The following is a 24,268-nucleotide window of genomic DNA, read 5'->3' on the forward strand; positions in this document are numbered from 1 at the left end:
TTTTATTTGGAAACATGCCATTATGAAATTAAACAGACATACAAATTAACATTTCTGTAATGAAAAAAAGACTGTCATGATACAACTCATTATAATGAGTCGTTTGAGTAACTAAATAATGAATCGGTTCTTGAATCTTGAATCTATTTATTCATATTTATTTCATAGCGCCTTCCTTATTTATTTGATATTAAAGCCTTTTGGGGCTCCATATCCCTCAACTTTATGGAAGCACAATACTCAGTAGGCTATCTGGAGTACTCCTTATAGCCAGTATTGCAATAACACACACAGATAGTCAGATCATTACCAGCGCTCTGTGTCGCTGCACAGACCTACAGCGCCCTCAGCAGGTGAACAGGTATGTTGCAGCCGAGCTGACAGAATAACAGTCGTCCCCATAGAGACAGGCTCCTACAACAGGGCTGCGGACAACGGACCCGCTGGTCCTCTCTCATAGGCGATGGCATCTTCAATATGAAACAGCCGGCTTTTAAACATTAATAATTTCCTCGAAAACAGACTTCCGGATGGTTGCCAATCAGATTTTTTATTATTGGATTAACGACCATCAGCCGCCAGCCCCAGCTTTATCCTGAGAGGCCGGAGATTTGTGTCTCTGGGCGGGGAGGAGTCCTCTGTTATTTCAGCGCTAGCTGAAACCAGGCCAGCATGTCGGCGTTTTAACAACACATCTCAAACACAGAGCTGTTAAAAGCACCTAATGCACTCTTAGAGGTGAGTCGTATTATGTTTGTCAGATAAAATTCTGTGTGTGGGTGTGTGTGCGCACAGTTTAGCTAGCTAACCTAGCTAACGTTAATACTGTGAACTTAATAGTGCTAGGTTGATGTTAGGTCATTAATTGGTCACCCTAGTCCAGCCTCAACTGGACCTAGCTAGAAAAATGCAGCAGCTGTCAAAAATGCTAATAATATACTTTTTGGTAGCTTATTAACCTAGAGCAGCTCTCATTTGTGTCCGAAGGTGCTGCTTTTCTTTCTTTCCAACCTAACACATCAGCATCATCAGCAGCTGAAACATTGTGCAAATAAATGGTGTTTTGTGTGGGATTTAAACACATATGATCATTGGATACGAATCATGGTTATTGACAGCAGAGACACGTACGGTACCAGCAGTGTATACAATGTGAGTCTATCTATGTGTAGTATTTCATATCATCATCATCGTCTTCATCATCATCATCATCATCATCAGAGCAGGTGCTGTCAGTGAGACCAGGCCCTGGTTGTTGTTCTTTATATCGATGATGTAATGCAGTCGGCTATGACTGGCAATAATGTTTCTGTGTCTCTCCGTGCAGGATGGATGTGGAGGTGAGTGCTGGCAGGGACAGCACCTGGAGGAGAGCAGCAGCAGATGATGATGTAGGTGGAGGAGGCATGGAGGCTCAGGTCGTACCGATCGAGCTCTACGACTCTGCAAGAGCTAAAATAGACGCGAATCTCCGCTGGTTGTTTGCCAAAGCTTATGGTATAGGTAAGGCTTCCTCTGTGTTTTCCTCGCACTAATGAGATTTTGAATCATGGTAGTCACATTATGCTGTGCTTTTGTTTATTTATTTATTCATTGGACCAAACAGCTACTGTGCATGAACTGAACTCAGACAAATCACATGTCATTTTTACAAATACTCAGTACAGTGTGTCTAGTCTAGCTATGCAGCCCAGCAGCTGCAATGTCATATCCTATAGTATTTGTGCTATATGGACTATGTACTGTAGCTGCATGAACAGTTTGCTGGATGGAAATCCTGTTAATTGAGCCTGAACAATTGCATCAGTTCCTTTTCTGGCATATCTATATCTTTGTCAAAGAGCCTTTCTAATATATTGTCATGCTTGTATTATTACTTGATAGGCCTGGTATCAATAAAAATAAAAACACAGTACATAATGCAGCCATGCATTGACTATAACTGTGCAGGAGAGGCTTTAGAAATAGTGTTATCTGTATGTGGTTTATTTTGTATTTTGCTTTTGTTAGAGATATTACAGTGCAGATGCATGCAGAGAGAGAGACACGGGTAGGTATGACACCCAACAAAGGTCCCTGGCCAGAATCAACAGGGTCGTTGCGGTTATAATTAGAGCTGATGGAAGGATTAGTCAAATAATGATTAGTCAATCGACAGAAAATGAACAGTAATTTTAATAAAAGAAAGTCACTTTTTAACCAAAAATGACCTTGTACAAGTTTCTCAAATGTGAGGATGTCCTGCTTTTTGTTGTCTTATGTGAAAGTAAACTGAATGTATTTAGGTTTCCGACTTGTTGGACTAAACAAGACATTTGAAGAAGTCACATTTGGTTTGATCAAATCCTGATTGGCTTTTTTCCCCCTGACATTTTATAGACCTAAATGAAGTCAACATCATATATGAAATATGATATGAAAATAATCATTATAGCAACCTTATAGCGAAGTACAGGTATTACTAGCTGAATTACAGTACTAAAGGCCTATCCAGAGTTTAACCCAGGAAATTGTTTAGCAGAGTCTAAAAAGACAATATGAATACATTTGATCAACATCTTTAGCTCCCACTTAGTGAATAATGTGTTAATGTATTGACCACCTTCCTATTTACAGTGATAGATTTATACGTTATAAATATAGTCACAAAGTTATTGAGTATCATTCAAATTGTCATTTGATTTGTTGTCTGGTTCTTTTCACTGTAAAAAATGTAAAAAACTTCCTGAGGAAAAGACAGCAGCATAGCAACAGTCCAGAGCTTCATGTTAGTGAGTGAAGACTAAGGCAGACATTTCACGATCAGCCAAAGTCTTTTATCCACGGGTCACTAGCCTTGCCATCTCTGACGATGACGCCTACTAAAACATTAAAAATGATTGCGCTTACATTGCCAGGCTGTAAGTAAATGTCTAGAAATGACTTCTTGAATATAGGTTTTTGTGTCACTCACTGATTGCTCTCTAGGGAGTGTGAGCAGGAGTTCAACTTCTGTTCCTACGAGCCTACTAGTCTCTGTGATTATATTATCAGTATGACAATGAGGCATTTGGAAGGACAGAGACATCATTCTGTAAAGGAAAACTCTTTGTCCTCATATCCATTTTATGAGCCAGACATGCTGTAGTTTAAGTGTTTCCTGCCTTGCAGTGCTGTCTCCTATTTTGCAGTGGATGACTCAGTATATTGACTCTGAGAGGGGAAGAAAACCCCAAAATTCAAAGCTTGTAATGCATGGTGAGGTAAATAGCAACTGATCGGGGCAAGTGAAAATGAAGGGTAAAAATGAAAATGATCAGAGACACAACTTATGTTGCAAAGTGATGGTATAACTGTCCCAAATTTAAATTGCATTGCACCATATTAGCATGATTGATATCACATCACTCTCCCAACAGCTGGAGAATGTATATGCTTAGTGCCAATGTTGGAAATATCCTGAGCTCTGTCTTGCTGGTTGAAGCTTTACCTCTCTGTTTCACAGCAGGGCAGAGATCAGATGCCCATAATAAACACCAACCACCACCTATTCCCCCATCAAGCTCCCTGCTTCCCTTAATCTGATTGGCTCCTGTTGACGCCACAGTGTGCCAGGGGCACTTAAGAGACTGAGTTCTTGCACTAACTACACTATCTTAACTCTGTACTAGCATTGCCAGTTATCATAACTTTTACAAGTTAATACATTTTGATATGGTACAGTAGGCCTACATGTAGTCTTGCCAATTGATTATTGAATAAATGTAACAGAAACACTGAATTTTATAATGACAGTAACAAAGTAATGTCATGGCAGATACCTGCTACACAATATGGAAGTGTATAGGATTGGTGCCTTTTAGTCAGGTCTGGTACCGTTGAGAGGTTTGCTCTCTTACGTCTTACTGGCTAATGCTGGCGTATTCAGTGTTATCATCACAATGATGCAGTGCCAAAGCTGATATGGGATTTAGGTTTAGGGAGGAATTAAATATTTTGGTTAACAGGCTTTGATACTGTGAGACAGCTAACTAACTGGAGCTTATGAATATATTATAGGTCATCTGTTCTTGGCAACGTATTGGTGAATTATAGCAGCATTTGGGCAAAATGCCCACTGACACCTATTAGTACTAAATCAATTTTTTTATAACTACTTAAAAGATGAAGAATGCTATATTCTCATTAATGCTATAACATCTATAATGAACAGCCCAAAACGTATCAGTGACAATATATGGAGTTTATGTACAGTGTTTGTTTTCTGTGATACAACCCCTGGTCATTGATAGTCAGTGTGGAGGTCAAAAGAACCAAAACAGTCTTATTAGATTAGAGGGCAAACCAACCAACACAGCGGTGCTGGGAGGACTGTGTTGTCTGTGTGTGTTGATGGTGTGAAAGTCAACAAATCCAGTCACATGTTTAAGTGTTTAACGGGATTTGGACCTGAAGGCTTGTGTCTTTGTCCAACACTGCCTGTTTGTTTAGACTCATGAGAGTTTTATTAAGAAACCTTACAATCTTTTCTAAATGTTACTATTAGAAAATAGGTATGCTAGTTTTTTCTTTACTTTATTTCTGATTAGAGACACAGTTTTTTTGGTTTATTATAAAAAAATAAGGTTCTTAGAATTATTGTTGAATGTTAAAATAGTAACAAGGTATAGGTTGTATAAGGTACAAAAACTTAAAATACAATACTGGAATACATATTCTAGAGGATGAAAATATACATATACCAGTGAGAAATTGTGCGTAATTTTGATGAAATTCCACATATTCTCTTCAATACATATTTTCTGTTTGCTAACAATACATTTAATGAATGTGACTAGACAGATTAACTGGATTCTCCATTAAGCATTCTCATTGGAGAGAATAGTTGTGGCTTTACCATGCAGAGCCGAGACTCCGACAGCCCTGCCCTGACTGTCAGCAAGATATCTGCTGATCAGTCTGACCTTGTGTCTGAAAGAATAGGAACAAAGGCTTTCCCTGCTCTCCCTCCTCTTGACCCCCCCGCCACACACACAGGCACACCCGGGTGGGCTTTAACGGTTGGATCAGGTGGATGATAAATATGTAAAGAGTATTAGCATCTAGGATTAGAAGAGGAGCACCTTCCTCCCCCTCCAATTCCCCAAGCCACTCACAGACCTTCTGATGTCAGGGACCATAAAACGATTCAATGAGCAGGCCTTGGTGAGGGGATGAAACAGCAACCCAGCCCCCACCTTCAGCCATGTTGGCATTCCCCATCACCATCTCCACAGCAACCATGAATGATGAGGGGGGAATTCTGGGACAGCTGAGGCTGAGGAAGTGGCAGGGTGAAGAGAGATGTGTTTGGAAATCTGCCGTGCAAGATGTGCTCTTGTTGAGAAAAACACAAATAAGACAGTTCAAGACAGTATACAAGACATGTATAATGAGCATTTTCTGACATGATCTTGGATTCTCATGCCCATATGGCAGCACAGAGTGAAATACATACTGAAGGTGGACTGTGCCAAGCAAGCAGTCTGTTGTGAAAGAGACAGCTAAGGTTTTCACAGTGGGCTGTAGCTCTGATCTGAGCCGTGTGTGTGTGTGTGTGTGTGTATGTGTGTGTGTGTGTGTCTGTCTGTCTGTCTGTCTGTCTGTCTGTGTTTTACAACAGCGACACAGGCAAAAAGACGATCAGACAAAGAGTAAACATTTCACCAATGAGCCCGTTTTTTTTTAAACACTTATTTTCATAGTGAAACCAGTGGTGAATGTATACAAAGTGACCATTATGCATTAAATGGTCAAAACGGTGTGTGTTTTTATGGTAGGTCAAAATTGAAGTAGCTCAGCACTATCATTTTTTATGTCTGTGCATGCACTTTGAAGCTTGATCCATTAACTAAGAAGCTAGATCCAGTGGTTAGCCTAGCTTAGCAGACTGGAAGACTGGAAGCAGGGGGGAACAGCTAGCCTGGCAGCTAACCTGGCTCTCACCAAAGGTTGAAAGAATCCACCAATCAGCACCTCTAAAGTTCACTATTATACATGTTTACTTGTTTGTTTACTCTGTGATGAAATTAGTATTGATCTTTTAATTTTTTCAACTCTTGGTAAGAAAGGGAATAAGCGCATTTCCCGAAATGTTGAAGTATTCCTTAAAGCTATGTTAACTGAAATGGGCATGCCCCTAAATCCCTACAATTTACCTGGATGGTAAAAGGGAATCAATACTGTGATGGACAAAAACAACACAGAAGTCAAACAAAAAGTCTGCATTTAAAGGGGGTATTTTCCTTCAAATAAATCAGTACTTTTAATTATTAATCTGGGAAATATTTCTTAATGTCATTTTAATTCCAGTTTCTCACCTCTTTTTTTCTTTTGTCCTCATCATATGCATTAGAACACCAGTTGCTAACTCTTACTCTTTATTCCTCCCTAAATCTACCCAGAAAGTGCTGGAAGCTAAATTTCGTGAGTGCTCCAGGTCTTAACTCTGGATTAACATGTCCAAGGCATATAAAAATAGCTGTCCCATGTCTGTGACCATGAGTAGCAAAACACCCTGCAGGCTGGGACAACACCATAAGCTTAAGTATCGCCACTAAGTCCTGTTAGCTCATTGGCTTAAAGCCTCTGGCCCATCTATGGGCCTTCGGCGTTCCTACCTGGCATGCTGTATAACCATTGACTTTGTCTCAGTGCTTTCCTCTAGCACTGGTTTCTTCTTAGACAGTCTAATACCTTAAAAGTCTGTGTCCTTTGTAACATGGCAAGGCATTGGACACGTGTGTGTACAAAAATAATTTGAGTGTGGATATGTGCTGTGATTTGTGACTTTAATAGGTAAATAACACACTGGCTAACCCTGTATGTCTCATCAAGTAGACATTAATTTGATAATACATGTATGCTTGTCATCCTTTTTAGATCACATCCCTGCAGACCTGCGGGACCCCTTTTATACCGACCAGTATGACCAAGAACACATCAAGCCCCTAGTCATCCGCCTGCTGCTGTCTGGAGAGCTCTACTGCCGTGTGTGTGGGCTCATCCTGCACGCTGAGCAGGCCGCCTCTCTCCAAAGCCACCAGTCTGTCATCCAGGCCCTGTCCAGGAAAGACACCTATGTCCTGAAAACAGACAACACACCTGTCTCTGATCTGGATCTCAGCGCGACTCCCATCAAGATGGTGGGTCACTTAACCTTACGGCTGGTTATAGACAGTGGTGGAAAAAGTATTAGATCCTTTATTTAAGTAGAAGTACTAATACCACACTGTAAAAATACGTGTTACAAGTAAAATCCTATGTGTGAAAATGTTACTTAAAGGTCCATAGTGTAGGAATTTCTCCCATCTACCGTTGAGATCATATATTGCAGTAAACTCTCTCGCACCACGCAGTTCAAAGTACGTATTACAGCTACGGTAGCCTTCACACTTCAAAAAGCAGGTCTCTTGCTCTTTTCAATATCCTTTTTCTTTTTCTGGGCGAAGAAGAAGACTCCTGTTCTTGAAATTTGGATTTTGAATACGTGTGGTCCTCCATGTTTCTTTCTTCAAAATTGCCGGGGCCGGGAAGCTACGATACCCATTAGCATATGTGACAGCGAAAACACTAAAAACTGCAGAGCAGTATGTCCTGTATGTCCCTTACATGTCTAACGTATTTCAGATGACGCATGAATATGGACCGTCTACCCCAGTTCATGCAAATGCAAATGTAACATTTCAAGCCAAAAGGAATACTTGGAATTGATGGTGGTTGTAAATATTCATGAAAAAGGACAATTTGTGAACGGGCAACACAGATTTTGATAATGAACTAAACACGTTACACACTGGACCTTTAAGTAAAAGTATGTACGTATCATCGGGAAAATATACTTAAAGTATTACAAGTAAAAATACTCAATGTAGAAAAATCCTCACATTTTAGAAACTGGAAACGATCAAAACAGTTCTGTTAATCAACTTAGTGTTTAATCGGCTAATCATTTTAGCTGTACTTGTAGGCCTGTATATTGTTGGATAGTTTAATTTGTAATAAAACCTTGTATTTCATGAACTACATGTGTTCAAAAATCTTAATTTGTAGAGTAACGAGTAACTAAAGCTGTCAGATTAATGTAGAGGAGTAAAAAGTACAATATTTCTCTCTGAAATGTAATGGAGGAGAAGTAAAAAGTGGCATGAAAAGAAAAGACTCAAGTAAAGTACAAGTACCTCAAATGTGTACTTAAGTACAGTACTTGAGTAAATGTACTAAGTTACATTTCACCACTGGTTATAGACCAACATAAACTTTTGCTCACACAAGAAAAGCAGAAAATAGCAACTAGCTGGTGAACACAGTGGAGCATTTAGCAGCTAAAGAGCCAGATATTTCCCTCAGGAGTGAGAGACCAAAACAAAGCTAAAAGGAGAGCATTGGAATAGCAATAGCAATAGGAATATTGGACTCACATTCATCGCGTCATCAGACACAACTGGAATGCTAATGTTGCTCTGCTTCTGAAATGTAATAACTATTTGCTAACAGCAAACAGTTATTTGCTATATATAGCAACTTTATGTGTTAATGTCGATGTTGTGTTTACAGCGCGTTCCACACCAGCAATCAATAATACTGCTTTAAGAATTGTTAGATAATTAGGTTCACGTTTATGTAAAATAGGGTACATCCTCTGCAGTAGTGTAACCTATCGAACTGGCATCCCACACTTGCCATCTGGCAATAAGCTTTCCAGAGCCGAAGACGAGCCAAGAGTATTGGAATAAATAATGCACCAGTGGATGTGAGTGTTTAGCAGGTTTTAGGGTGTGTAACTAAAATATGCATAAGGAAAAATGAAACAAATGCTTTTGGTTCATTTAATATGAAGCCACTCTTCGGAGATATTTGTCATATCCCACAGGTCTGAAAACACAACAGGCAACAACCTGGAGCAGCAGTTTATGTGTCAGTAAATGACAGTAATCTTTGCTCTAGGCTACATACTGTAGATTCATATTAAGCTCAAGTGGAGACACTGAAGAGACTCTGAGACCCTCATTACATGTAATAGATTTTTTGTTTGGGAATGAGTTGAAACGTTGAATAAAATTATACCTTTTTAAGTCAAAAGAAATCCATGTGCACGGCTTCCAGCAGAACACACACTTTGATTTTGTACAGCTTTAGCTTACCCCTGGCCTAATAAAAAATGAGTCATAAAAAAATGGCATGCAGTAGTGGTCGTCTCATGTGAAGGCTGTTAGGATTTGGCTTTGAATTTTTCAGTTAGGAAGTTCTGCCTTGTTTCCATGTCAACTCAGTGATGGAGCAGCTCTTACCTCTTGTGATTGCAAAATCAGCACACATACTGTATGTACTACTATTAAAGGAATACGCCACCGTTTGTTGAAATAGTGCTTATCACAGTCTACCCTGGCTGTAGATAGGTGGGCCAACGCATTTTTTGTGCATGCATTGTTTTGTTTTAGTCTGCCGCTAGTTAGCTTAGCGTAGTGAATGGAATCCTATGTTGCCGGTTAGCATGTTGTGAGTAAAAGTGAGCCAACAAAAGACAAAAAAACAACCTAATTACTTGCACTGAGACAAAAAATGCGTTGGCCCACCTATCTACAGCTAGGGTAGACCGTGATAAGTCCTATTTCAATAAACGGTGGCGTATTCCTTTAACAATTAAGTATATACTGTACTTGTACGCAATACAATCAGCAAAATATGTATACTTCCAGAGCTCCCACATCCACCTTATTGATGCCCTGATGATGGCCTATATAGTGGAGATGATCAGCACAGAGAAGGTGGTGTCCAGTGTCAAGCGTTTCTCGAACTTCAGTGCCTCCAAGGAGCTGCCTTTTGACCTGGAAGACGCAATGGTCTTCTGGATCAACAAGGTAAGAACCATACATGGATGTTAATGTTTGACATTTGTGTGTTCTATCTGTGTTGACCTACAGTATCTTTGTCGCTACAGGTGAACATGAAGATGCGGGAGCTCGTGGAGAAAGAGCTGAAAATGAAGCAGCATTTGATGGAGCCACCCAGTCACCAGAAGGTAACAGCTTGTGTGTCTCACACTCTCTTTGTCTGTCACTTTGTCACTTCCCTTACTGCTTCTGAAAAAAAGCTTTCTCTTTGTTGTATAGTGTTTTTCTTGATTTAGTTGCCTTTGTTTATTGTCTGTCTGGCTGGGATTTTACAAGCATGCACCTTTTCCTCACTGGGTGCATTAACTGTCAGGTGTGTAGGTTTAGTCATTGGATCTTGCTTGCATTGTGATCTGATGACCACATCACATCACCTTCTGATCACAAATTAAAACACAACCCCCCTCCAAGACTAATTTGAGACACCCCTCCAACAACCCCACCCTGGGTGCAATTTTAAATTGTTGACTGTTTATTTCCACAGGTTTTCATCACAGGGCAAGTATGTTACTGTATAGAGGAGAGTGTCAAAATATTGATAGTACAACATACAAAAAGTTAATATTAATGTAGTTACTGAGCTGTTGTTTTGGAACTACAGTTCCCATAATTTGGGGGCTTTGGGGGCTGTAAACAGGAAGTCAATTTTTGCCATGGAATCAGTTAGTTAGCTTTGCAGAATTAGCTATTAGCAGTTCCCGTTTACAAAGTACCCATGAATGTACAGATAGCTATCACTGGATTACTTTGATACTGAAGAAAACTTAAAAACATGATTCTCAGGCAAGTTCTGGAGTTATAGGGATCCTCTTTTGTCTATAATTTCTGAGAGGATTTATGTACGTTTATTTGTGATGAGATTGGAGTTAATGATTTCCTTGGAAATTGTAATTGTCATGTCTGTGTGTTCATGTTACACACTGCACGCGTTGCGCGAGCGTGTCAGCCGCGTGGCGTGTCCGTTTATATTTCGGCTCCCATGTTAACAGGTTAGACCTTACACACTGCCGGCGTGAGACGCGCGTGAGCCGCGCCTGAGACGCGTGCCTGCTAGAAATAGAACCGGCGCCTATTTTTCACACGAGCGTGTTGGAAGCGTTTCCAGGCAAAATAGAATAGGAAAATATGTTTATATGTCATTTAGACACAAATGCATATTAATAAATGACATCTTGATGTTTGAAAGTCTAGGTTTTGACATCAATGTAGATATAAATGTAATAGAAAATTTCAGAGAAAATATTTTCAAATGTTGCACTGGTCATACAGAACGAAATATTCTGTAACATATTTTGCAGTCAATACTGCCGATGTTGTCTTGCTTTAATCAAATCAGTAGGCTATATATAAAGGGTAGTAGGATAGGCTACCATGACAACGTGAGTGACGGTCCAACATCAGATAGGCTGTATAGGCTCTTTACAGCTACACAGACAGCCCACTTACCCATTTTCAGAGTTTGAATCCGTCGGCACTATGTCCCGAGATCAGCCCTCCCTGTACCTAGCAGCAGGAGCAGCACCGCGTCAGACACGCTTCTGGTGTGTAGGACACAGAAAAATCCACGCAGCTGACACGCAGCTGAGACGCAACAGAAACGCCACGCTCGCGAGACGCGTGCAGTGTGTAACCGGCCTTAAGACTCTGCGCCCCCTTTAACTCTCCCACGCCTCTCTGGGGAGACGTGCCTCACAGTTTGATAACCTCTGCCCTTTGCTGCTTGCCTTGGTTCCTATCAATCAGTCAGAAAAGGCACATTGTTAGTGTAAGCACATTGTCTTGTTGGCCTGCTTCTGTAAAATGGTTGCATTAGTGGGAAATAATGGGACAACACAAAGTGTAATAGGACTCATTTAACTTTAAATTATTATTATTATTATTATTATTATTATTATTATTATTATTATTATTATTATACACACACATGTATTCCTCTTTTCTGCCTTACCCTTTACAGTTTTCTTTAAAGCAACACTAGAGAACATTTCCCGCTTCGGTCCCCCTACAGGTTGGAAGCGGAATTGTCCATTACATTACATTGTCCAGTTCATTCAAACTACAGATCCCCTACCCGATCTTGCATAATGTAATGTAATGTACGGTGGTCAACAGGGGCAAACGCCGTGCAGCATTCAGCAAACGCGCTGCAAATACGCACAACACAACCAAATACATAAACGCGATGCAAATAAAAAACGATTTTGTTTTCGGGGTTTGTGTGCTTTCTTTTTGCATCGTTTTTTATTTGCATCGCGTTTATGTATTTGGTTGTGTTGTGTGTATTTGCAGCGCGTTTGCTGTATGCTGCACATGTGTTGTCAAATTAATGAAGTTGTTTTCTTAATTTGCTTGTGTTTTGTCTATTTGCATGTGTTTTCTGAAGTTGCACGGCGTTTGCCCCTGTCGGCCACCGTAGTAATGGACAATTCCGCTACCAACCTGTAGGGGGACCGAAGCGGGAAAAGTTCTCTAGTGTTGCTTTAAGATCAGATCTGTCTTCATGGCAACAGGAGATAATCTGATTCCTTGTCACTGTATATGACCCTTGACCTGTCTGCTGCTCTTCCTGTTTGTGTCTCCCCAAACTTTCCTTTCCTCCCTGCATCTTGGATACTAGTCTCCCTCCAAATGGTACTGGAAGCTTGTACCTGTAAGTGTAACCGCTAGCTATCTTCTATGCAAATGTGTGTATGTCTGTCTGAGGTAGGCGTGTGTGTGTGTTTTAGTGTCAGATCAGACAGCACAAAAAGGACCCAATGCAGTGGTGTATAAATATTGTTGTGTACAGTGAAGATGCCACAGTGCCCCTAGGTGGCAAAGGCAGAAACAGTAAGCTCACAAGATTCTTTTTTCATAAGATCATAAGATTTATTTTTTTCCTGCTCATTTGCTTTTATTTTGCATGAAACCCTTTAGCACTTCCTTCAATGATCAGCTGAGCTTTCAAATTCATCACCTTCCCTCCCTCAAAACATCCACACACCACTGTACCTTTCTTCACTTTCTCGTTTCTTTATATCCAGCAAAGATGAGTGAACTACCAGGCAGTAACTCATTGTTGCCAATACGGGCAGCCATCCAATTATAACGACCTCATTCACATTGTCGAAATTATTTAAATACTGAGCCATTACAGTGAAAATCTTTTAGATAACAGGAGCCTATAATTTCTGTAGCCTACTCCTTAACAACAGACTACTTGAACGCCTTTTTCTCATCTCCTTTCATTCTCCACACCACTGTCTTTGGACAAAAAGTCACGTCCTAAGATCGATAATGTTGTCAGGCACTTATAGTAACAATCAGAGCCTATCAGTACCAAAAATAATCACTTTTATTGGACAAAAAGCAAGGCTCCACAATTGCCCAATTAGGTAACATTGCTCGTCATTGCGATCTCGCTCAATACTGGACCAAATTCAAAGATTTTTGATCAGTCTATTAGACATAAATGCATGGGGAAATGGTAAAAAACAGTAGTTACCATTTAACTTCCCCCCAATCATTTACTTTTTCCCTCACCAGCCTGATATATTGCATGCTCTGGCCAGCTGCTTATTGTACCCTGTGGAGTTCTCACGCGTGGTAATATACTCACCATTGACCCTTTTCTTTATTTCATCCTGACCTCCCACCAACTACTAAACCCACCTTAGTTTTAGTTGAATTATTATATCTGAAAGTGGTTAACATCATTGCCACCCTGAGGGAAGGCACACATTATTGTACAACATGACAGTTCAGATGCACAAGGTGCTTCTCAAAAAATAGTTTGCCAAACTCAAGCACTGGATGCTAGTTAAAGATACCTACTCTACAGTACATGTTAGTACATGTTAAAGAGAGCCAGAGGATAATTTGCAAAGTGAGAAATGTTGTGTTTGCGTGTGAGCATGTGACTCAGTGTTCTAATTAGATACATTTGTGTATTTTGTTTAAACTTGTGCCCTCTCTTTGTGTGTAGGTGCGTTATCGGAGAGATCACCTGTCAGGTCGGACACTTCAGCACTTCCCTCTGTTGGACGACCTGTTGAAGGATGTATGTGACGGCATGGCTCTACTAGCTGTGATCCACTTCTATTGCCCAGAACTTATTAGACTAGAAGGTACGGTAACACTGGACTGCTAGATCCACTGAAGAAAGGTAGAATATTTAGATACTTACCTGACGCGCCAGAAGGTTTGTTACACAGAACCATCTGAAAAGCCGTCATTGGAAACTGTTTGGAAAAGAGCAGGCACTTTCAAAAGATACCTGGCAGGTGATTGGATGAACCATCTGTCCATCGCGTCCGCCATTGTTAAACAGCCGTCACACACATACACACACACACACACACACACACCTACGCCCGTAGCTGCCAGTAGCTCCTCACTGGATGCTGATTGGTTTGGTTTGAAGCCTGACACGATGGATTTTTGTGTGATATGTGATCTGGCGATTCTCACGTGATTTTGAGATATCGAGAGAATTCAACTGCCGTGCAAGGTAAACAAGATACTGTAGTTGTTCATGTCCACTCCCTGGAGCCACAGTTTACCACTCTGTTGCCCAAGGTTATATGATGCTTTAAAAGAATACTTTGACATTTTTGGAAATTACTCATACTTTTTCTTGCAGAGGGTTAGATGAGTAGATCGTAAGATCGATACCACTCTCATGTCGTGTATCTCTCAAAATACCAAACATATTTCTTTTAAGTTCTCTCATAAGAAATACATTTAAAAAAAAATGTATCTACCACTTACTGCTACAAACTATATCTGTGATTCTCCACCGGGTGCATCTGAACTGTGCTCAGGCTGCGGAACCCAGCGCAGACGTGCCCGGTGGAAAATAGGGGTTATAGTATACAGTTTTACCCTGAGAGTATTGACCATTGTTGTCCTGTTCTGTGCAGATATTTGTCTGAAAGAGGTCCCCTCCATAGCAGATTGTGTGTACAACATCCAGCTACTAAAAGAGTTTTGTAATGAATACCTGGACAAATGCTTCTATCTGAAGCCTGAGGACATGTTGTATTCTCCACCAGTATTAAAGGTGAGCCCCAAAACATTTTACAACCAGAAAAAAAAAAACAGGCTGTAACGACATTGTCATGTCTTCCTATTGACGTTAATTGTGATCATTGTGTCTTGCAGAATAACGTGATGGTCTTCGTTGCTGAGCTATTCTGGTGGTTTGAGAATGTGAAGCCAGACTTTGTACAGCCCAGGGACCTTCATGAAATCCGAGATGGTATAACACACTCTCTACTTTGATATTTTTGTTTGTTATTTATCAAACTGCTAGTGCCTCTTTTAAACAATGGCATACTATGTTGTAGGATCTCTTCTAATGGTTAATATCCACGTCTGTCATTTTTCTAGTGAGATTGCTTCTGCAGCCCAAGAGTTCACGATCCCATATTCCCATCTCCAACATCACCAAACGTAGTTTCATGACATCATCAAACTCTGCTGACATCTTGACCACGTCCCAGAGTCCTGACCTCAGGTAATATCCAGTAACTAAGTAAGTAACTAAGTACTGTTTTCTAGTAACATCACACACACACACACACACACACACACACACACAGTTTTAATTTCAGGTCACAGGTTTACCGATTCATGTACTGGGACTGTATTGCACATTTAAATAGTTAGAGAACACACACCAAAGCACTATAACCGTAATATTATAAATGCCTCCATATTTAACTTATGGTAGCATCTTCCCAAATATTTTAATTATTACATTAGTGTAGTTTTGGCCATTTTACCATCAGATATATCATAGTAATGAGCTTTAGGAAAGCAACCTTTCAGAAGCTAAAATCAAACCAGATTTAACATTAAAACCCAAACCTTTCTGTCTTTACCTTACAGCACTAAACCAAGCTCCATAAGCCCATCTCAGTCTTTACTGCCCCAGAGACAGAGACAACAAAAAGTGGCTGAGGAGAGCACTTCAGGTAATATAAAAAAAATATTTACTAGGGCTCCTTGCTGCCTCAAGTCACAAACAATCTTCTTCAAATTGAGAAAAGGGAGAGGGAAGGTAGAGAGCAGGAAGCAAAGTCTGATTGTTCTTTGAAGGTAAAATGTTTCCTTATTTGAATATCCAATTCTAACAACCAAAAGTTACCGATTATTTAAAGCATTTTAATGGAATTTTTAGTGTCGGAACATTTCAAAGTTGTACGCTTTTTCTTTTATATAAGATCTTTTGGAGACAGTTTTATATTCTATATAGAGAAATCATTCCCCAAGTGTGAATTATTAAAATAGTCCACAATTAATTTTGCCCACAGTCCTTTTTGTAATATGTATCATATTTTCTTTGTACAGAGCTGGGAAATATGTCAAACTCACTGACACGGGATGGGCAGCATCAGGGCTCAGTACTGGCCTGGCCAGAGAGGAGGCCGAGGTGAGCAGTGAACAACCTTCACAATTACTGTACTGACAGTTATTGTATCAGCATGTACCGATAAAACAGATAATTGTTGTTCCGTGATTCATAATTCATACAGCTTACATGAATCGTATTTCTTTCTCTCTGCCTGTCCAGGCCTTTATCCCAGCCAGTGCCCTACGCCCTGCATTATCCTCTGGAGGAAGATGCAGACAGTATCAGCCTTGCTCGCTCCATCAGCAAAGACAGCCTGGCCTCCAACATATTGAGCATTACCCCGAAACACATGCTGGGGTCAGGTCATCAACTGCCAACACACAGACTCAGTGGTCAAAGCCTGCTTAGTCACATGCGCATAGAGGATGAGGAGGAGGAAATAGAAGAGGAGGAACTGGTTGCTGTAATTCACCCTTCTGCATTTACTCGACGTCGACTTGGGAGTGACATGGAGCAGGATGAGCTGGAAATCCCGAGTGCAGCCTCCACCTCAAGGGTTCCTAATACTCGTTGCTCTCCCCGCCTTGACACAGGTCCGTTTACTCCCGGCCACTCAGCAGACAGTTACTATTTGGAGCCTTTGATGCCTGCCATCCTTAAGCCAGCCAAAGAGAAGAGCATCAGCCTGAACAAGGAGGAGGAGAGTGGCGAGAGTCGCTGTAGAGCGGCAGTAGCTGCAAGGAAAGCAGCCACAAATGTACCAAGCACTTCACAGCGAAAATCCCCTGCGGCTGAGTCAAACAGAAGTACCTTTACACCCATACCTGTGGCAGAATCAGTCCCTAGCTCTCTCAGGCCACCCACAGAGGGGTCGGCAGACATCTCTCAGTCTGAGAAGAAACAGTCCCCAGGCTTTTTCCTTCATTCGTCAGGAGAGCCAGACTACTATAGTCCTAACTCCACTGCGCTGGAGGTAGGGTATGACTCCGACTCTGACATTGCAGACCTTGAGGAAGACGATGAGGACGAGATGGAGCTGACTAAAGAGGTGGTGAAGAGAGGAAAGGGAAAATACTTAGAGGAGGGAGAGGTGTGTGAATTAGGAGAGGGAGAGTCAGCCAAACTTAGAGAAGACTCAAAGGTTAGTGAGCGGGATGATAAGGAAGGCGGCAGTGGACGCTCAAGCCCTTGCCTCAGCACCATATCGTGGGCGAGCAGCTGCAGCGCTTCAGGCAGCACCAGTGTCAAGATGACCAGCTTTGCAGAGAGAAAGCTCCTTAAACTTGGCCTCCTTGATGGATTCTCAAGTACCAGCAGCTCTCAGAAGACCACACCAGATGGTTCTGAGGTTGCTCCCTGTCCCCCTTGGCAACTGAGGAGTGACTGCACCTCCGGCTGGCTCGGGAAGGAGCCTACTTCTGTGTTGGGGAAGAATATGGTGGTGAGTCCCTCAGTAGGGCCTTCAGAGCTGCTGCAACTTCACATGCAGCTAGAAGAGCAAAGACGTGCTATTGAGTATCAGAAGAAGAAGATGGAGACGCTATCAGCACGACAGCGACTAAAGCTAGGGAAAGCTGCGTTTTTGAACATCGTTAAGAAGGGCGGAGGGAAGAGTGACACGCTTCCCCTGCCAATAAAACACTACCAGGAATCCTCAGAACTAGCTGACAGGAGTAAGGTGAAGACCCAGTCATGCAAGGATGACTCCTGTCTTGATGCTCTGAAGGTGCAGGCAAAGACAGGTCAAACAGAAGGAGCACAGATGAACAGAAACAACAGGTTGAACACCCTGTCCCAGGATAATGTGGCGGAACCTGACTTAAATGAGTGTTCCCACTCCATAGATCTTCTCAATGACGCTATTAGCTCCATTCAGCAGCAGATGATGCAGCTGTCTTTACAACAAGACCTGCTGATGAAGCGTGTTGTGTCACCTCCAGAGCCGCTAATGAAACGTGTGGTGTCACCTCCAGAACTACCGATGAATCGTGTGGTGTCACCTCCAGAACTACCGATGAATCGTGTGGCATCACCTCCAGAATGTGTAGAATCAAGCCCTGGCACAACCCCTGACACAACAACACAATCAACATCCTCTACCTCAGACTCCAGATCTTTCGCAGTTCACTTTGTAGACATCAGTGGCAGCAACACTGCCCCTGCTCGCCGTCCTCCCAAGCTTAGCTCCAGCCAACGCAGCAAAGCCTCGGAGCAAAAACTAAGTAAAGAGAACAGCAAGATGGCTTCTGTCAAGTCTAATACTCAGTCCCTGGAGTGCAGAGACAATTCTAGTAGATTCCAGGACAAGGGTATTGCTGAGAGCTCCAGGCTAGAGAGAAGCATTCAGAGAAACACCACCTTCAGAGTCCCCAATGACCTCGACCAACAAAGCAGTGGAGAGGGAACTGGGTGTTTCCTGGACAATACATTGATGTCTCCCTCACAGGCTGCAGAACAAGAGGAGAACAACGTTGCCAATTTAGGGTTAGAGGCTGTGGGTGGAGATGAGAATGCCAGGGCCAAGGGTCAACTGATCAAGGTGGACCTATCAGAGCTTAAGGATCCACTGGAGAATGGCAGTGCAGATGTTACAGACTGCACGGCAGAAGGCGAGCCGAAGAATGCGCTAGGTTTCTTCTTTAAGGTAAAATTCTCGGGTGTCTTGATGATGATGATCGCAGATAGATCTCATAAAGTGGCGTATGTATGACACGGCAATTTGTTTTTAGTGTGTTTATCAACGCCGTTTGGCCGCCATTAACCTACATTACGTGTGAAGTTTCGCCGTAGCGAGTAGTATGAAACGACGTAAGTCCGCGGAGGGAATTTGGTTGGGGTGGGGGATGGGTAAAACACAGGACTTTCACCCAGGAGAGCTGGGATTGCGTCCCGCGTGTGGCATTTGTCAACTGTTTTTTTTGTTTTTTTTATAAGCCTTCCCCAATGTTTCATACCTAAACCCAACCGTTTGTTTTCCTAAGCGTGTGACGTTGGTCACCGTCCTGTTTTTGTCGTTTTTTGTGTTACTAAAGCCTTTCCCAATAATTCTTTTCCTAAACCCAACCTTTTTTTTTATTATCACACGTGTGTACTCGCGATAGTACGGCACGTTCTCGCGATAAGACGTCACGTGGCGACGCCACGGTCGATGTAAACATACACTGTATACAGCGTAGACATACACATGGAAAGCTCAAAATTCGTATAGATAACACGCCATTTGGCTTTAGGAAAGTGGCGTGTATGCACGCAAAGTGATGATGCCATGTTGATGATTGGAATATTAAGCGGACCTTCTGAGAAGCATAATTACTAATTCAATGATGGTCACCTTTTCTTATTCTTTTTTCTTTCTTTCTCTTTAATTAGCAGATAAAGAACATTAACCAAACAATATAAAAAGAAAATATGCAAGGGAGGCCCAAAAGCCTAAAAGACTAAAGGGTCTCCCCAAATTTTTTCATTGAAAAACAGACTAAATAAAATACAATAAACCTTATCTTCCAGGATGAGGAGAAAGCAGAGGATGAAATGGAGAAACGTCGTGCCGCCTTCCTCCTCAAGCAGCAACGCAAAGCTGAAGAGGCGAGACTGCGCAAACAGCAGCAAGAAGTCGAGATTGAGGTCAAACGTGATGAGGCCAGGTACGTTCTTGTTTCACACACTTACTACAGTCATTCTAAGGATAAGGAATTGTCTGCAGGTATATGTGCAGGGGTGTCTCTTTTTTCGTGCAGTTAAATTCTGCCTGTCTTAACTTTAAGGCGCAAGGCAGAAGAGGACCGTGTTCGTAAGGAGGAGGAGAAGGCGCGACGAGAGATAATTAAGCAGGAATACCTGCAGAGGAAGCAGGAAGCGTTGATGGAAGAGCAAGGTCTGGTCAAGCCTCGCCCACGAACTAAATCCCGCAGGAGCAGGCCTAAATCACTGCACCGTCAAGAGTCCAACAGCCTCTCCAAAGCATCCACCACGCGTAAGAATACTTTTACTGTACTTATGCAGTGTATATGTTCGTCTATATTAGCGCTCCATTTTGTCTTTTTATTGTTTGTCAGCTTAAAGCGGTGCCTTTGTCTACTTGCTGATAGGCTGCATGGGCACATGTATTTTCTGTTTAGTTCACATTTTTTGTCGTCCTCTGAGTGTGTACATGTGTGTCACGCAGGTAATTCTCTAAAGCCGTCCATGTTGATCAAAGCCCAGGGCTCAGCAGCAGGCTGCGGGGGAGGTGAACCTTCTAACCTGCTCTGCATGATGTTATATCAATATACATAACACAGTCCATAAAAATATGTTTATGTGACAAACCCCAGAGGAGTCAGCTATGAAATTTCATACTACTCACAGTCACACTTTAGAGCAGCTGATTCTCACTATTTATGATCCATTTATCATTATGTTGTCTTGCCTATTATGCAGCTTTTGTCTCTTGTTTGAATCACAGGGTTGTAAGCTATTATAATATAAACAGTAGAATGTGGAACGGGCAAACAACAATGCTATGTTATGTTATTTGGTTTAGTAAACTTGAAGTAACTGGCACCAAATCCTTCGGTCTCTGTCATTTTCAGCTGATCTGAGCTGCAGTCATCGAGGATCGACGCTCTCTTTGGCGACTGAGGCAGATAGCGTTATCTCTGGAGGGGCGGAGTCACACAGGTGAGATTTCCTGTGTTGTGTGTAAAAAAACAGACACAATAATCTCTTCTCATCTTGTATACCCATGTAGTCATTTGATTGACCTATAATTGTGTCTTCCACAGGGCTGGATCTGTGTGCTCTATGGAGATGTTCCCTATGCTGAGCAGGGCTTCTAGCAGGAACATGGAGAGGGACTGGGAGAACGGCTCTATAGCCTCTTCCATCACTTCAACCGAGTACAATGGTGAGCTTTAATGCAGAACAAGACTATATATTTATTTAACAAACTAGGGTTTTCGATTTATTGTCACCATCAAATAATGATAATGTGTGCAGACAATTTTCAAGCCGAGGCTAAAGACAAATAATATTTAAAATGTTGTCACTTGCTTAAAAGAAATAGTTTGAACTTTTGGGAAATGCACTCATTCGCTTTCTTGCCGAGTTAAATTGATACAACTCTCTGGAAATGAGAGTGTATCAATCTTCTCATCTAATTTGGCAAGAAAGCATAGGGGTATTGTCACAAAATTCTCCTTTAAACACTTACAGACTTTTATGCATTTATCTTATTAATCCTGTTGTTATGTTTTGTTTGTTGAAAGGTCCTAAACTCTTCAAGGAGCCGAGCTCCAAGTCCAACAAGCCAATCATCATCAATGCCATCGCTCACTGCTGTCTGGCTGGAAAGGTTAATGAGACCCAGAAGAATGTTATTCTGGAGGTCAGTGTGCTCACATGAAATTATTTTATCCATGGCAATTAATTATTGTGAATATGTAAAGTAGGTGTGTTTACCTCTTACTCTCACGGTTCATGTTTCAGCCGAATACCGAATCCACTGGTTAAGATTCTGCCGAATCCGAAACCGAATACCGAATCCTACTCCCTTCCTCAGTCCATTAACACAGTAAACACATGAATGAAGTAAACAACGTACGCAGCCTCTAAAATAGTTAAATGTGTAACCGAGGGTTTCTTATATCGTCTAGACTCAGGTTTGGCTTTAAAATAAAGAAACGGGCTTCCAGTGCCGGAACCAAGACGGCACTGCACGTCTCACTTTATTCAACTTAATGTTGAATTCACACGCTCTTTTCACATCGTAGGAAAGCACATCGCTATCGCCAGATGAGTGGCAATTTTGTTTGGCAAATTTTTGCTAACCAGTGTATGATGAAGGCATGTTGGGTGGGTGAAATTAGAAAGCTAACGAGCAGTAGTCGCTCCGCTCCCGTTGTAGGGAGACTCCGAGAGAACAGCCGACAGCCCGGGAGAGACTGTCTGGTTAACACAAGATTTTAGCTGCGACTGTCCTTCCTTCGCCGTACCTGGGGTTGCTGCGTTTTGGCTGCTGTCTGTGGATTCCTTCATGCACGGCTCGTATTCTTTTGGATGTTTCATGCGCAGGTGTTTTGGCAGCGGCGATGTTGTGTGTTGGTTAGGGTCCTTTCCGCTGCGGGACAGGTCGGAATTGCGGGTTGGGCGTGTGGCTCGGCTTGGGTCGCTTTCTTTTGGCTGGGGGTGCTGCCGGGCGGCGCTTTTTCTGCTCGCGAGTTCCATTTTCACTTTCTCACAGCCTACTGCATTGAACGGTCCACCTACATTACGTCGACCAGCGTAGCGCGCGCAGTGCAAGCGTAGGGTTCGGTGGGAAAAAATTCTAAGGTTTGGCAGAAACCAAACCCTGTCAAAAAGCCCAATATTCGGCCGAATCTGAACCCGAATCCTGGATTCGGTGCATCCCTAATTCCCAAACTCTGTTTCACTGATCACAGGAGCTGGAAAAGTGCGAGTCCAATCACCTGATCATCCTCTTCCGCGACAGTGGGTGCCAGTTCCGCGCCATTTACTCATACTCACCGGACACAGAGGAGATCATCAAGTTCACAGGCACAGGTCCGCGCTCTATCGGCCGGAAGATGATCGAAAAGCTCTACAAATACAGCTCGGACCGCAAGCAGTTCAACGTCATCCCTGCCAAGTCGGTGTCGGTCAGCGTGGACGCCCTGACCATCCACAATCAACTCTGGCAGGTCAAGAGACCAGGAAGTGCACGGAGGAAGTGAGAAAGATGACACTTATTATAGTTTCTGTTCTATCTACGACTGTTGGGCAGGACCCAATAATCTCTGAGATGACTGACATGTCTTTAGACAGAGGGGGTTAGATGTTCTCATAAATGGAGATGCCAGATTTCCGTCTGTGGCAGTGCGAGAATATGAAACACCTGCCAACTGAATGTTTTTTCTTTTTGTCTCTCGTTAGCTTTTAATTCTGCATGTCACACTTCTAATTTGTGTGTACGTCTGACACTAATTAGGCACTATTGATGACAAACTGATTCTTATGTAGCAGTGAAGGATGGACCCTCAAGTCGAATAGCACTGGATCTACTTACGGTAGCAAGCATACTACTGATACCAAGTGCAACTACAGACATGCAGTGGTGGACATTCACTTGATAATGCTATTTCAGCTTGGCAAAAAAATACCCTACTGCTGTGATTAATCCAGGCTCCACAGAGCCCCTATTATTCACCAGTAACTTCTACTGGTCAGTGCTTTTATGAAGAAGGAACTAACATTTTTTATTGTAAGTATGGAATGGATGTTAGTGAGGGGTAATGTCCAGTCTTGTTTTCTATTTAGTGTGTTTGGGAAAGTGTGTGACTCTTTGTGTTAGGGGAGGGGAGAGCTGAGTGCACCGCTTGTGCATCCTGCTCTGAATGTGTTTTCTCACTCTCAATTATGCTTTAAAACTGCAACAGAACTATGGAGCAAAGCAACAAAACGTTTTTTTGTTTTTTTTTTAAGTTTAGGAGCTGTGTGCTGCTGTTGCAGAAACAGAGAAATATGTTTTACAGAAGGGGAAATTGTACTAGTATTCCAAACAGTAAGCGCTTTACAGACTCGTGCATTATACCTTTTCAGTAGTGCATTATATGGTATTAACTTCATATGCCACCACCCGTACGAGCCACCTGAGATCCCTGACTGGCTCATATTGCTGAACCAACATGAACTAAGCTATGCCACAGAGCTGTTTGCTGCTCATTAACTGCTCACTGGATTCTGGTGAGACGTACGATTTCAATGTAGCTTCTGGCACTCAACACTAGTAATTTCCCTGTATTGACTGACTGTCAGCAGCTGGTGTAATGTGGGGGGTGTGTGAATGTGTGTGTGTGTGTGTGTGTGTGTGTGTGTGTGTGGGGGTGGGGGGTGGTAACCGCACAATACTTGATATTTGTTTGCTACATTTTGTACATTTTTGAGTAGTATTTTTTGTTGTATTACGTACAAGTTATGTTTACTAAAAAGCAGGCACTATTTTAAGGTTTATTCTGTTACAGGCTTTCAGAGATGTTATGAGTCG

General features: G+C 42.0%; 1 protein-coding gene across 2 annotated transcripts; it reads left to right on the top strand.

Moving 5' to 3' along the window:
• The first annotated feature begins 417 nt into the window (after positions 1-417).
• camsap1a (calmodulin regulated spectrin-associated protein 1a) lies at positions 418-24,268 on the top strand. Of its 2 annotated transcripts, XM_028602562.1 has the most exons (19): positions 418-738; positions 1,328-1,503; positions 6,901-7,163; positions 9,717-9,878; positions 9,959-10,039; positions 13,876-14,017; positions 14,813-14,952; positions 15,054-15,150; positions 15,282-15,408; positions 15,783-15,868; positions 16,245-16,326; positions 16,468-18,892; positions 19,756-19,892; positions 20,013-20,221; positions 20,414-20,476; positions 20,820-20,907; positions 21,012-21,133; positions 21,495-21,613; positions 22,668-24,268. In XM_028602562.1, the coding sequence occupies exons 2-19, from the start codon at positions 1,329-1,331 to the stop codon at positions 22,956-22,958; spliced, it is 4,809 nt and encodes a 1,602-aa protein (XP_028458363.1). In that variant the 5' UTR covers positions 418-738; position 1,328; the 3' UTR covers positions 22,959-24,268. The 2 variants fall into 2 exon arrangements, with proteins under 2 accessions (XP_028458363.1, XP_028458364.1); XM_028602563.1 differs by lacking the exon at positions 20,414-20,476.

The sequence above is a fragment of the Perca flavescens genome, chromosome 16 (genome assembly GCF_004354835.1).
Source record: "Perca flavescens isolate YP-PL-M2 chromosome 16, PFLA_1.0, whole genome shotgun sequence".
NCBI lineage: Eukaryota > Metazoa > Chordata > Actinopteri > Perciformes > Percidae > Perca > Perca flavescens.